The sequence below is a fragment of the Nerophis lumbriciformis genome, linkage group LG03, assembly GCF_033978685.3.
Source record: "Nerophis lumbriciformis linkage group LG03, RoL_Nlum_v2.1, whole genome shotgun sequence".
Lineage (NCBI taxonomy): Eukaryota > Metazoa > Chordata > Actinopteri > Syngnathiformes > Syngnathidae > Nerophis > Nerophis lumbriciformis.
The window spans coordinates 71151384-71167629 of NC_084550.2; the positions used below are offsets into that span (position 1 = coordinate 71151384).

General features: G+C 34.1%; 1 protein-coding gene across 7 annotated transcripts in view; it reads left to right on the forward strand.

The window, feature by feature from the left end:
- The window catches only part of LOC133589561 (pituitary adenylate cyclase-activating polypeptide type I receptor-like), a 135374-nt gene that overhangs the window by 105817 nt on the left and 13311 nt on the right, over positions 1-16246 (forward strand). For 5 of the 7 annotated variants that reach the window (XM_061942034.2, XM_061942019.2, XM_061942050.2 and 2 more), the window contains exons 14-16: positions 3268-3351; positions 10275-10404; positions 10497-10538. In XM_061942034.2, the coding sequence (XP_061798018.1) occupies positions 3268-3351; positions 10275-10404; positions 10497-10538 (256 nt within the window). The remainder of the gene's footprint in view (positions 1-3267; positions 3352-10274; positions 10405-10496; positions 10539-16246) is intronic. The other 2 variants (XM_061942058.2, XM_061942066.2) reach the window with 1 other exon arrangement.

Genomic DNA, 16246 nt, shown 5'->3' on the forward strand with positions numbered 1-16246 from the left:
AGGGTTCTTAGTGGAACTCCCTGCATGGGTTCTAGATGAAACCCTTGAAACATGAAAGAGTTCTTTGTGGAACTCCCTGTGTGGGTTCTAGATGAAACCCTTGAAACCTGAAAGGGTTCTTAGTGGAACTCCCTGCATGGGTTCTAGATGAAACCCTTGACAAACGAAAGGGTTCTTAGTGGAACTCCCTGTGTGGGTTCTAGATGCAACCCTTGAAATACGAAAGGGTTCTTAGTGGAACTCCCTGCGTGGGTTCTAGATGAAAGTCTTGAAATACAAAAGGGTTCTTAGTGGAACTCCCTGTGTGGGTTCTAGATGAAACCCTTGAAATACGAAAGGGTTCTTAGTGGAACTCCCTGTGTGGGTTCTAGATGAAACCCTTGAAACATGAAAGGGTTCTTAGTGGAACTCCCTGCGTGGGTTCTTTGTAGAACCTCTCATGGGGGATTCTGGGTGGAACCTTACACACACAGTTCTAGGTAGAACCCTCCGAAAGGGTTCCAGGTGGAACCTTTATAAAAAGGTTCTACCTGGAGCCAAAAAGGGTTCTCCTATGAGGACGAGCCAAAGAACCTTATATGGTTCTACTTAGCACTTTTATTTCTAAGAGTGTAGGGATTTCAACATCTACGCTCCATAATATCATTAAAAGGTTCAGAGAATCTGGAGAAATCACTCCACGTAAGCGGCATGGCCGGAAACCAACATTGAATGACCGTGACCTTCCATCCCTCAGACGGCACTGTATCAAAAACCGACATCAATCTCTAAAGGATATCACCACATGGGCTCAGGAACACTTCAGAAACCCACGGTCAGTAACTACAGTTGGTCGCTACATCTGTAAATGCAAGTTAAAGCTCTACTATGCAAAGCGACAGCCATTTATCAACAACACCCAGAAACGCCGCCGGCTTCTCTGGGCCCGAGATCATCTAAGATGGACTCATGCAAAGTGGAAAAGTGTTCTGCGGTCTGACGAGTCCACATTTCAAATTGTTTTTGGAAATATTCGACATCGTGTCATCCGGACCAAAGAGGAAAAGAACCATCCAGACTGTTATTGACGCAAAGTGTAAAAGGCAGCATCTGTGATGGTATGGGGGTGCATTAGTGCCCAAGACATGGGTAACTTACACATCTGTGAAGGCGCCATTAATGCTGAAAGGTACATACAGCTTTTGGAACAACATATGCTGCCATCTAAGCGCTATCTTTTTCATGGACGCCCCTGCTTATTTCAGCAAGACAATGCCAAGCCACATTCAGCACGTGTTACAACAGCGTGGCTTCGTAAAAAAAAGAGTGCGGGTACTTTCCTGGCCCGCCTGCAGTCCAGACCTGTCTCCCATCGAAAATGTGTGGCGCATTATGAAGCGTAAAATACGACAGCGGAGACTGTTGAAGGACTGAAGCTCTACATAAAACAAGAATGGGAAAGAATTCCACTTTCACAGCTTCAACAATTAGTTTCCTCAGTTCCCAATCGTTTATTGAGTGTTGTTAAAAGAAAAGGTGATGTAACACAGTGGTGAACATGCCCTTTCCCAACTACTTTGTCACGTGTTGCAGCCATGAAATTCTAAGTTAATTATTATTTGCAAAAAATGAATAAAGTTTATGAGTTTGAACATCAAATATGTTGTCTTTGTAGCATATTCAACTGAATATGGCTTGAAAATGATTTGCAAATCATTGTATTCCGTTTATATTTACATCTAACACAATTTCCCAACTCATATGGAAACGGGGTTTGTACTATAGTTGAAGACTTACGGTCATTATAAAACATGAGTGCACATCATAATGGCAGCTACACTTTCCAGCTTAAAGATCTAAAAAAAAAAATGATTTGGGAATGTCCGGCGGGCCAGATTGAACATCTTAACGGGCCGCATGTGGCCCCCGGGGCCTTCATTTGCCCAGGTCTGCTCTAAATGATGTTCGTATGGAAACAAATGACAGAAACATGCACCTTGCATACAGTAAAGGATATCACCTTTTTAGTATAACTTTTTAGGAACATGATCTGTACGTGCATATGTGTGTGTGTGTGTGTGTGTGTGTGTGTGTGCGTGTGTGTGTGCGTGTGTGTGTGTGTGTGTGTGTGTGTGTGTGTGTGTGTGTGTGTGTGTGTGTGTGTGTGTACTTGTCTCAACATCCTTGTGTGGACATACACTTGACAAACCACCCTTTCTGTGAGGACCTTTTGACTTGTGAGGACATTTGCCTGGTCCTCACAACTACAGAAGTAAAATATTTGTTTTACTTTGTGTGTTTTGCATTCTGAAGTGAGGTTGCAACTCTCTACTCCCATCTAGTGCTAGATTTTTTTTTTTTTCATCATTCTAGCTATAGTGGAAAGGGGGGCCCTCACAACCTACTAACCCAGGGGTCGGCAACCCGCGGCTCTAGAGCCGCATGCGGCTCTTTAGCGCCGCCCTAGTGGCTCTCTGGCGCTTTTTCAAAAATGTATGAAAAATGGAAAAAGATGAGGGGAAATTTTTTTGGTTTTTGTTTTAATATGGTTTCTGTAGGAGGACAAACATGACACAAACCTCCCTAATTGTTATAAAGCACACTGTTTGTGTTAAACATGCTTCACTGATTCGAGTATTTGGCGAGTGCCGTTTTGTCCTACTACTACTGGCGGTCCTTGAACTCACCGTAGTTTGTTTACATGTATATAACTTTCTAGGACGTGTTTTATGCCTCTTCTTTTTCTTTCTCATTTTGTCCACCAAACTTTTAACGTTGTGCATGAATGCACAAAGGTGAGTTTTGTTGATGTTATTGACTTGTGTGGAGTGCTAATCGGGCATATTTGGTCAGAGCATGACTGCGAGCTAATCGATGCTAACATGCTATTTAGGCTAGCTATATGTGCATATTGCATCATTATGCCTCATTTGTAGCTATATTTGAGCTCATTTAGTTTCCTTTAAGTCCTCTTAATTCAGTTTATATCTCATGACACACTATCTGTATGTAATATGGCTTTTCATTTGTTGCGGCTCCAGACAGATTTGTTTTTGTATTTTTGGTCCAATATGGCTCTTTCAACATTTTGGGTTGCCGACCCCTGGACTAACCAAACGTGGGTCCACACAAAGTAGGCAAGACATGTGTGTGTGTGTGTGTGTGTGTGTGTGTGTGTGTGTGTGTGTGTGTGTGTGTGTGTGTGTGTGTGTGTGTGTGTGCGACAACATGTCCGTGTCCCTAAAGTCTTTGTTGTGTTGTTGTGTTGTCTTTGTTTGTGGCGTGTAGCAGCTGTGCTCAGAAATGCTTCAGTGAGCCCTCACAGGCTGTTCAACATTCGTGCAGGATGTCAGAGTTATCCACCATCACGCTGTAAGTGCGTGTGTGTGTGCGTGCGTGTGTGTGTGTGTGTGTGTGTGTGCGTGTGTGCGTGTGTGTGTGTGCGTGTATGACCCACAGAGCTCTTCAAATTTGTTAACACACACATGCCCACATACACACACACTTGGTGATGACATCATGCATTACCCGCTAAGATCTTTCCCCTTGTGACCAATTTCAACTAAAACCTATGACTCAGCAGTTTTTCCACACCGAATCCTAACTTGGGGGAAAAAAGAAAAAAAAAAAGCAAGCAAGAGAATTTAGTAAGAAATCCAACAAAACGTTAAAACTGCAAATGGAAATTGTTCGTTCAAGGGTCAAACCTTTTTTAAGCAAGAATTTCGTCTCCCTCAATTTCAGAACAAAAAGTGAAATCTAAGTAAGATGAAATATGTCAAATAAGGCTGATATTTGCTTATTTTCTGTCTGATAAGATCATTCTTCTCACTAAGCAGATTTGATGTTAGAGTGTTTTACTTGTTTTAAGTGTTTTGCTCCTAAATGATCTCAGTAAGATATTAGAGATGTGATGACCTATATTGAGTAAAACATGCTTGAAACTAGAATATCAAGTGTTGCAAAGCTGTGTCATCAACACTCACAAGTAGAAAACTACTTTTTCAAAGTAAGAATTTCTTACTTCAAGCATGAAATAAAAAATCATGACTTTGACACAATTGTGTCTCATAATTAAAACAGATGAAGTAGTTAAGTATAGGTAAATGAAGGTAAAAAGTAGGTAAACATTGATAAAAGGTAAAAAGTAGGTAAATGTAGGTTAAAAAAAAGTATAAGGTTGGTAAATATTGATAAAAGAAGGTAAACAGTAGGTAAGTATAAGTGAATGAAAGTAAAAAGTAGGTAAACATTGATAAAAGGTAAAAAAAAAAAAAAAGTAGGTAAAACAAAAAGGTATAAGGTTGGTAAATATTGATAAAAGAAGGTAAAAAGTAGGTAGGTATAGGTAAATTAAGGTAAAAAGTAGGTAAACATTGATAAAAGGTAAAAAAGTAGGTAAACGTAGGTTAAAAAAAAAAGGTATAAGGTTGGTAAATATTGATAGAAGAAAGTAAAAAGTAGGTAAGTATAGGCAAATGAAGGTAAAAAGTAGATAAACATTGATAAAAGGTCAAAAAAGTAGGTAAAAAGTAGGTAAACATTAATAAAAGGTAAAAAAAAAAAGTAGGTAAACGTAGGTTAGAAAAAAGGTATAAGGTTGGTAAATATTGATAAAAGAAAGTAAAAAGTAGGTAAGTATAGGCAAATTAAGGTAAAAAGTAGATAAACATTGATAAAAGGTAAAAAAGTAGGTAAAAAAAAAGGTGTAAGGTTGGTAAATATTGATAAAATAAGGTAAAAAGTAGGTAAGTATAGGTAAATGAAGGTAAAAAGTAGGTCAACATTGATAAAAGGTAAAAAAGTAGGTCAAAGTAGGTAAAAAAAAGGTATAAGTTTGGTAAATATTGATAAAAGAAGGTAAAAAGTAGTTAAGTATAGGTAAATGAAGGTAACAAGTAGATAAACATTGATAAAAGGTAAAAACGTAGGTAAAAAAAGGTATACGGTTGGTAAATATTGATAAAAGAAAGTAAAAAGTAGGTAAGTATAGGTAAATGAAGGTAACAAGTAGATGAACATTGATAAAAGGTAAAAAAGTAGGTAAAAAAAGGTATAAGGTTGGTAAATATTGATAAAAGAAGGTAAAAAGTAGGTAAGTATAGGTAAATGAAGGTAAAAGGTAGGTAAACATTGATAAAAGGTAAAAAGTAGGTAAACGTAGGTTAAAAAAAGGTATAAGGTTGGTAAATATTGATAAAAGAAGGTAAACAGTAGGTAAGTATAGGTGAATGAAGGTAAAAAGTAGGTAAACATTGATAAAAGGTTAAAAAAAGTAGGTAAACGTAGGTAAAACAAAAAGGTATAAGGTTGGTAAATATTGATAAAAGAAAGTAAAAAGTAGGTAAGTATAGGCAAATTAAGGTAAAAAGTAGATAAACATTGATAAAAGGTAAAAAAGTAGGTAAAACAAAGGTGTAAGGTTGGTAAATATTGATAAAAGAAGGTTAAAAAGTAGGTAAGTATAGGTAAATGAAGGTAAAAAGTAGGTCAACATTGATAAAAAATAAAAAAGTAGGTCAATGTAGGTAAAAAAAAGGTATAAGGTTGGTAAATATTGATAAAAGAAGGTAAAAAGTAGGTAAGTATAGGCAAATGAAGGTAAAAAGTAGATAAACATTGATAAAAGGTAAAAAAGTAGGTAAAAAAAGGAATAAGGCTGGTAAATATTGATAAAAGAAGGTAAAAAGTAGTTAAGTATAGGTAAATGAAGGTAACAAGTAGATAAACATTGATAAAAGGTAAAAACGTAGGTAAAAAAAGGTATACGGTTGGTAAATATTGATAAAAGAAAGTAAAAAGTAGGTAAGTATAGGTAAATGAAGGTAACAAGTAGATGAACATTGATAAAAGGTAAAAAAGTAGGTAAAAAAAGGTATAAGGTTGGTAAATATTGATAAAAGAAGGTAAAAAGTAGGTAAGTATAGGTAAATGAAGGTAAAAGGTAGGTAAACATTGATAAAAGGTAAAAAGTAGGTAAACGTAGGTTAAAAAAAGGTATAAGGTTGGTAAATATTGATAAAAGAAGGTAAACAGTAGGTAAGTATAGGTGAATGAAGGTAAAAAGTAGGTAAACATTGATAAAAGGTTAAAAAAAAGTAGGTAAACGTAGGTAAAACAAAAAGGTATAAGGTTGGTAAATATTGATAAAAGAAAGTAAAAAGTAGGTAAGTATAGACAAATTAAGGTAAAAAGTAGATAAACATTGATAAAAGGTAAAAAAGTAGGTAAAACAAAGGTGTAAGGTTGGTAAATATTGATAAAAGAAGGTTAAAAAGTAGGTAAGTATAGGTAAATGAAGGTAAAAAGTAGGTCAACATTGATAAAAAATAAAAAAGTAGGTCAATGTAGGTAAAAAAAAGGTATAAGGTTGGTAAATATTGATAAAAGAAGGTAAAAAGTAGGTAAGTATAGGCAAATGAAGGTAAAAGGTAGATAAACATTGATAAAAGGTAAAAAAGTAGGTAAAAAAAGGAATAAGGCTGGTAAATATTGATAAAAGAAGGTAAAAAGTAGATAAGTATAGGTAAATGAAGGTAAAAAGTAGATAAACATTGATAAAAGGTAAAAAAGTAGGTAAAAAACGGTATAAGGTTGGTAAATATTGATAAAACAAGGTAAAAAAAATAGGTAAGTATAGGTAAATGAAGATACAAAGTAGATAAACATTGATAAAAGGTAAAAAAAGTAGGTAAAAAAAGGTATAAGGTTGGTAAATATGGATAAAAGAAGGTAAAAAGTAGGTAAGTATAGGTAAATGAAGGTAGAAGGTAGGTAAACATTGATAAAAGGTAAAAAGTAGGTAAACGTAGGTTAAAAAAAGGTATAAGGTTGGTAAATATTGATAAAAGAAGGTAAACAGTAGGTAAGTATAGGTGAATGAAGGTAAAAAGTAGGTAAACATTGATAAAAGGTTAAAAAAAAAGTAGGTAAACGTAGGTAAAACAAAAAGGTATAAGATTGGTAAATATTGATAAAAGAAGGTAAAAAGTAGATAAGTATAGGTAAATTAAGGTAAAAAGTAGGTAAACATTGATAAAAGGTAAAAAAGTAGGTAAATGTAGGTAAAAAAAAAGGTATAAGGTTGGTAAATATTGATAAAAGAAAGTAAAAAGTAGGTAAGTATAGGCAAATGAAGGTAAAAAGTAGATAAACATTGATAAAAGGTAAAAAAAAGTAGGTTAAAAAAAGGTATAAGGTTGGTAAATATTGATAAAAGAAGGTAAAAAGTAGGTAAGTATAGGTAAATGAAGGTAAAAAGTAGGTCAACATTGATAAAAGGTAAAAAAGTAGGTCAATGTAGGTAAAAAAAATGTATAAGGTTGGTAAATATTGATAAAAAAAGGTAAAAAGTAGATAAGTATAGGTAAATGAAGGTAAAAAGTAGATAAACATTGATAAAAGGTAAAGAAGTAGGTAAAAAAAGGTATAAGGTTGGTAAATATTGATAAAAGAAGGTAAAAAGTAGGTAAGTATAGGTAAATTAAGGTAACAAGTAGATAAACATTGATAAAAGGTAAAAAAGTAGGTAAAAAAGGTATAAGGTGGGTAAATATTGATAAAAGAAGGTAAAAAGTAGGTAAGTATAGGAAAATGAAGGTAAAAAGTAGATAAACATTGATAAAAGGTAAAAAAGTAGGTAAAAAAAGGTATAAGGTTGGTAAATATTGATAAAAGAAGGTAAACAGTAGGTAAGTATAGGTGAATGAAGGTAAAACGTAGGTAAACATTGATAAAAGGTAAAAAAAAAAAAAGTAGGTAAACGTAGGTAAAACAAAAAGGTATAAGGTTGGTAAATATTGATAAAAGAAGGTAAAAAGTAGGTAAGTATAGGTAAATGAAGGTAAAAAGTAGGTCAACATTGATAAAAGGTAAAAAAGTAGGTCAATGTAGGTAAAAAAAAAGGTATAAGGTTGGTAAATATTGATAAAAGAAGGTAAAAAGTAGGTAAGTATAGGTAAATGAAGGTAAAAAGTAGATAAACGTTGATAAAAGGTAAAAAGTAGGTAAAAAAACGGTATAAGGTTGGTAAATATTGATAAAACAAGGTAAAAAATAGGTAAGTATAGGTAAATGAAGATACAAAGTAGATAAACATTGATAAAAGGTAAAAAAGTAGGTAAAAAAAGGTATAAGGTTGGTAAATATTGATAAAAGAAGGTAAAAAGTAGGTAAGTATAGGTAAATGAAGGTAAAAGGTAGGTAAACATTGATAAAAGGTAAAAAGTAGGTAAACGTAGGTTAAAAAAAGGTATGAGGTTGGTAAATATTGATAAAAGAAGGTAAACAGTAGGTAAGTATAGGTGAATGAAGGTAAAAAGTAGGTTAACATTGATAAAAGGTAAAAAAAAGTAGGTAAATGTAGGTAAAAAAAAAGGTATAAGGTTGGTAAATATTGATAAAAGAAAGTAAAAAGTAGGTAAGTATAGGCAAATGAAGGTAAAAAGTAGATAAACATTGATAAAAGGTAAAAAAGTAGGTTAAAAAAAGGTGTAAGGTTGGTAAATATTGATAAAAGAAGGTAAAAAGTGGGTAAGTATAGGTAAATGAAGGTAAAAAGTAGGTCAACTTTGATAAAAGGTAAAAAAGTAGGTCAATGTAGGTAAAAAAAAAGGTATAAGGTTGGTAAATATTGATAAAAGAAGGTAAAAAGTAGGTAAGTATAGGTAAATGAAGGTAAAAAGTAGATAAACATTGATAAAAGGTAAAAAAGTAGGTAAAAAAACGGTATAAGGTTGGTAAAAATTGATAAAACAAGGTAAAAAAATAGGTAAGTATAGGTAAATGAAGGTAAAAAGTAGGTAAACATTGATAAAAGGTAAAAAAGTAGGTAAAAAAAAGGTATAAGGTTGGTAAATATTGATAAAAGAAGGTAAAAAGTAGGTAAGTATAGGTGAATGAAGGTAAAAAGTAGGTAAACATTGATAAAAGGTTAAAAAAAAAGTAGGTAAACGTAGGTAAAACAAAAAGGTATAAGATTGGTAAATATTGATAAAAGAAGGTAAAAAGTAGATAAGTATAGGTAAATTAAGGTAAAAAGTTTGTCATGGTATTGTTTGTCATGTTATTGTTTGGCATGGTATTGTTTGTCATGTTATTGTTTGGCATGCTATTGTTTGTCATGGTATTGGTTGTCATGTTATTGTTTGTCATGTTATTGTTTGTCATGTCATTGTTTGTCATGCTATTGTTTGTCATGGTATTGGTTGTCATGGTATTGTTTGCCATGTTATTGTTTGTCATGCTATTGTTTGCCATGGTATTGTTTGTCATGTTATTGTTTGTCATGGTATTGTTTGTGCTGGTATTGCTTGTCATGTTATTGTTTCTCATGTTATTGTTTGTCATGGTATTGTTTGCCATGCTATTGTTTGTCATGTTATTGTTTGGCATGCTATTGTTTGTCATGGTATTGGTTGTCATGTTATTGTTTGTCATGTTATTTTTTGTCATGTTATTGTTTGTCATGCTATTGTTTGTCATGGTATTGGTTGTCATGGTATTGTTTGCCATGTTATTGTTTGTCATGCTATTTTTTGTCATGGTATTGTTTGTCATGGTGTTGTTTGTCATGTTATTGTGTTTCATGGTATTGTTTGTCATGTTATTGTGTTTCAAGTATTGGTTGTCATAGTATTGTTTGTCATGTTATTGTTTGTCACGGTATTGTTTGTTATGCTATTGTTTGTAATGGTATTGTTTGTCATGTTATTGTTTGTCATGTTATTATTTGTCATGTTATTATTTGTCATGGTATTGTTTGTCATGGTATTGTTTGTCATGGTATTGTTTGTCATGTTATTGTTTGTCATGGTATTGGTTGTCATGTTATTGGTTGTCATGTTATTGGTTGTCATGGTATTGTTTGTCATGATATTGTTTGTCATGTTATTGTTTGTCACATTATTGTTTGTCATGCAATTTTTTGTCATGGTATTGTTTGTCATGTTATTGTGTTTCAAGTATTGGTTGTCATGGTATTGTTTGTCATGTTATTGTTTATCATGTTATAGTTCATGCTATTGTCTGTCATGTTATGGTTTGTTATGATAATGTTTGTCCTGCTATTGTTTGTCACTGTATTGTTTGTGTTGGTATTGTTTGTCAAGTTATTGTTTGTCGTGTTCATGTGTGCTCTGTTCAGAAACAGCAGTCCAGTATTCAGCCAGCAATAGCCAGACTTTGCAATTACAAAGATAATGTTCTTAAAGGGGAAGTCCAGTGAAAATATATCAGCTTTTGCATCCCAGCTGTTCCTAATATTGTGTCCAACAAGTGTGGTGTGTGTTGTGCAGGCGTCTGGCTCGCTCCACCCTCCTGCTCATACCACTCTTTGGAATTCACTACACCGTCTTTGCCTTCTCACCCGAGGACGTCAGCAAGAGGGAGCGTCTGGTCTTTGAGTTGGGACTAGGATCTTTCCAGGTACATAAACCGGAGTACAGGAGTCACAGTTCTCAAATTGTTTTTGCAGAATGGTTGATCAAATGATTCTAGAGTTCATTTCTGTCCTGCAGGGTTTCGTGGTGGCTGTCCTTTACTGCTTCCTCAATGGAGAGGTAACCTTGCTACACAAACATTACAAAATACCACACAATGAAAAGTTGCACACACTATTTTCAACGCAATTAATTCAACATGAAATGTAAATGTTTGTTAAAGTTGAGACTAGGGTTGTACGCTATACCGGTATTAGTATAGTACCGTGATACTAATTAACATTATTCGGTACTATACCACCTCTAAAAAGTACCGGGCAACCCAATCCTCCGCCCCACCCGTCGTCCTCACGTCGTGTCATTGCTGGTTTACGAGCAGACGAGCATGTTCGGCAGCGCACACACGTAGTACTTACAAGCAGACACAATGTGTAGACAGAAAAGGGAGAATGGACGCATTTTGGTGTAAAAAGTCAAGATAAAGGTGAAGTTATAACACTGAAACACCCTCAGGAAGAGCTGCTTTAACACGTGGCTAGCGAGCTAGCGGCTAACAGCCATCCACAGTGTTTTAGCTACCGTATTTTCCGCACCATAAGCCGCCCTGGGTTATAAGCCGCGCCTTCAATGAACGGCATATTTCAAAACTTTGTCCACCTATAAGCCGCCCCGTGTTATAAGCCGCATCTAACTGCGCTAAAGGAATGTCAAAAAAACAGTCAGATAGGTCAGTCAAACTTTAATAATATATTAAAAACCAGCGTGATGTGGGCGCGCATGGAGTCGTATATCAACATGGACGGAGCTGCGTGAAAAAAGCCACCCAGCCTCTTCGCATAAACTTAAACTTCCCTTAACCACTCGCTCATCTTTTCTTCATCCATCCCTTCGAGTTAGCTTTTATGATGACGCCGGCTGGAAAGGTCTCTTTTGGCAAGGTCTTCCTTTTGAATATCACCATGGGTGGAAGTTTCTGGCCATTAGCATGGCAAGCTAGAACCACAGTGAAGGACGACTTCTCATTCCCTGTGGTGCGAATATTCACCGTACGTGCTCCCGTTGTATCCACAGTGCGGTTCACAGGAATATCAAAAGTCAGTGGAACCTCGTCCATGTTGATAATGTTCTCTGGCCGGATCTTTTTTTCAGCTATCTTGTTTTTACAATATGCACGGAAAGTAGCCAGCTTTTCTTGAAAGTCTTTAGGCAGTTGCTGTGAAATAGTAATCCGTGTGCGGATGGAGAGATTGCGTCTTTTCATGAACCGGAAACCTGTCGCTTAGTAGGAGCCATTTTGTGGTCTTTACAGATGTAAACACACAAAGGAAATGAAACATAATATCCGCGCGCTTCTACTTCTTCTACGCGGGCGGGTGGTTGCTTACAGTAGAAGAAGAAGCGCTTCCTGTTCTATGGGGGCGGGTGCTTACCTTGGCGGTTGCTTGCGTAGAAGAAGAAGCACTTCCTCTTCTACGGGGAAAAAAGATGGCGGCTGTTTACCGTAGTTGCGAGACCGAAACTTTATGAAAATGAATCTTAATATTAATCCATATATAAAGCGCACCGGGTTATAAGCCGCACTGTCAGCTTTTGAGTAAATTTGTGGTTTTTAGGTGCGGCTAATAGTGCGGAAAATACGGTACTTCTAAATCACTAATCCTCGCTTTCATGGCGACAAATAAAGTACGTTTCTTACAAGTATTATTATCACCGCAGGACGAGGAATAGCTAAACATGCTTCACTACACACCGTAGCTCACCGGCGTCACAATGTAAACAAACGCCATGGGTGGATCTACACCTGACATCCACTGTAATGATACCAAGTACAGGAGCGTATCTAGTCGATACTACTATACTTACGTCAATATTTTTTGGCAACACAACATCTTCTTCTGTTTTAAAAAAAAATTCATATTATGTTTATAAAGTCAGTAAATACGTCCCTGGACACATGAGGACTTTGAATATGACCAATGTATGATCCTGTAACTACTTGGTATCACATCCATACCTAAATGTGTGGTATCATCCAAAACTAATGTCAAGTATCAAAGAAGAGAAGAATAAGTGATTATTACATTTTAACAGAAGTGTACATAGAACATGTTAAAACAGAAAACAGAACGACACCTACCCTTTACATCGGTATTTTTTAACCATATTATTACTGGTGTATTAGTATTATATTTTATTGTATGATCTTGCAACTACTTGGTATCGGATCGATACCTAAATGTGTGGTATCATCCAAAACTAATGTCAAGTATCAAAGAAGAGAAGAATAAGTGATTATTACATTTTAACAGAAGTGTAGATAGAACATGTTAAAAGAGAAAGTAAGCAGATATTAACAGTAAATGAACAAGTAGATTAATAATTCATTTTCTACCACTTGTCCTTAATAATGTGTAGAAAATAATAGGTGCATAAATGACACAATATGTTACTGCATAGACTAATTAGGAGTCTTTGTTTGTTTACTTACTACTAAAAGACAAGTTGTCTAGTATGTTCACTATTTTATTTAAGGACAAACTTGCAATAATAAACATATGTTTCATGTACACTAAACATTTTTTTGTTAAAATAAAGCCAATCATGCCGTTGTTTGTGGTCCCCTTTATTTAGAAAAGTATGGAAAAGTACCGAAAAGTATCTAAATACATTTTGGTACCGGTACCAAAATATTGTTATCGGGACAACACGAGTCGAGACTAATCAGTTAATTGCTGTGTTCAGTTTTTTGTTTTTTGTCTTATGCCTGTTATATTCCATACAATTACAGTAACATTTATGCAATTAAAAATATCCATACATATATATTTTTTTTAAACATATACACTTATTTTAGTTAGTTTTTTTTTTTTTTTTAAATGGACTTCCATGTTGTTTCCACTGCACAGCAAAGGCTCACTAACCCAGATGACAACAAGCCAAAAGTGAGAAGTGCCATTTTTTGTTTTGTTTTTGGCTTATTTGGTTATTCTATGGTGGGTGGTTGCATTAAAAGTACATAAGAACAGAAAAAAAAATCTAAATGTTTATTTAGATTTGCACCAAAATGTACAGTAGAGTGTGTTGTCTTGTTTTGTCACAGAAAACAATAGCAGGTACATACATACCTACATACATACATACCATAGACACAATACATACCTACATACATACATACCATAGACACAATACATACCATAGACACAATACATACCTACATACATACATACCATAGACACAATACATACTATAGACACAATACATACCATAGACACAATACATACCTACATACATACATACCATAGACACAATACATACTATAGACACAATACATACCTACATACATACATACCATAGACACAATACATACCATAGACACAATACATACTATAGACACAATACATACCATAGACACAATACATACTATAGACACAATACATACCATAGACACAATACATACCATAGACACAATACATACCTACATACATACATACCATAGACACAATACATACTATAGACACAATACATACCATAGACACAATACATACCTACATACATACATACCATAGACACAATACATACTATAGACACAATACATACCTACATACATACATACCATAGACACAATACATACCATAGACACAATACATACCATAGACACAATACATACTATAGACACAATACATACCATAGACACAATACATACTATAGACACAATACATACCATAGACACAATACATACTATAGACACAATACATACCATAGACACAATACATACTATAGACACAATACATACCTACATACATACATACCATAGACACAATACATACCATAGACACAATACATACTATAGACACAATACATACCATAGACACAATACATACCTACATACATACATACCATAGACACAATACATACCATAGACACAATACATACTATAGACACAATACATACCATAGACACAATACATACTATAGACACAATACATACCATAGACACAATACATACTATAGACACAATACATACCATAGACACAATACATACCTACATACATACATATCATAGACACAATACATACTATAGACACAATACATACCATAGACACAATACATACTATAGACACAATACATACCATAGACACAATACATACTATAGACACAATACATACCTACATACATACATACCATAGACACAATACATACCATAGACACAATACATACTATAGACACAATACATACCATAGACACAATACATACCTACATACATACATACCATAGACACAATACATACCATAGACACAATACATACTATAGACACAATACATACCATAGACACAATACATACTATAGACACAATACATACCTACATACATACATACCATAGACACAATACATACCATAGACACAATACATACCATAGACACAATACATACCATAGACACAATACATACCTACATACATACATACCATAGACACAATACATACCATAGACACAATACATACCTACATACATACATACCATAGACACAATACATACTATAGACACAATACATACCATAGGCACAATACATACCGTAGACACAATACATACCTACATACATACATACCATAGACACAATACATACCATAGACACAATACATACTATAGACACAATACATACCTACATACATACATACCATAGACACAATACATACTATAGACACAATACATACCATAGACACAATACATACCATAGACACAATACATACTATAGACACAATACATACCATAGACACAATACATACTATAGACACAATACATACCATAGACACAATACATACTATAGACACAATACATACCTACATACATACATACCATAGACACAATACATACCATAGACACAATACATACTATAGACACAATACATACCATAGACACAATACATACCTACATACATACATACCATAGACACAATACATACCATAGACACAATACATACTATAGACACAATACATACCATAGACACAATACATACTATAGACACAATACATACCATAGACACAATACATATTATAGACACAATACATACCTACATACATACATACCATAGACACAATACATACCATAGACACAATACATACTATAGACACAATACATACCATAGACACAATACATACCTACATACATACATACCATAGACACAATACATACCATAGACACAATACATACCTACATACATACATATCATAGACACAATACATACTATAGACACAATACATACCATAGACACAATACATACTATAGACACAATACATACCTACATACATACATACCATAGACACAATACATACCATAGACACAATACATACTATAGACACAATACATACCATAGACACAATACATACTATAGACACAATACATACCATAGACACAATACATACTATAGACACAATACATACCTACATACATACATACCATAGACACAATACATACCATAGACACAATACATACTATAGACACAATACATACCATAGACACAATACATACCTACATACATACATACCATAGACACAATACATACCATAGACACAATACATACTATAGACACAATACATACTATAGACACAATACATACCATAGACACAATACATACTATAGACACAATACATACCTACATACATACATACCATAGACACAATACATACTATAGACACAATACATACCATAGACACAATACATACCATAGACACAATACATACCATAGACACAATACATACCTACATACATACATACCATAGACACAATACATACCATAGACACAATACATACCTACATACATACATACCATAGAC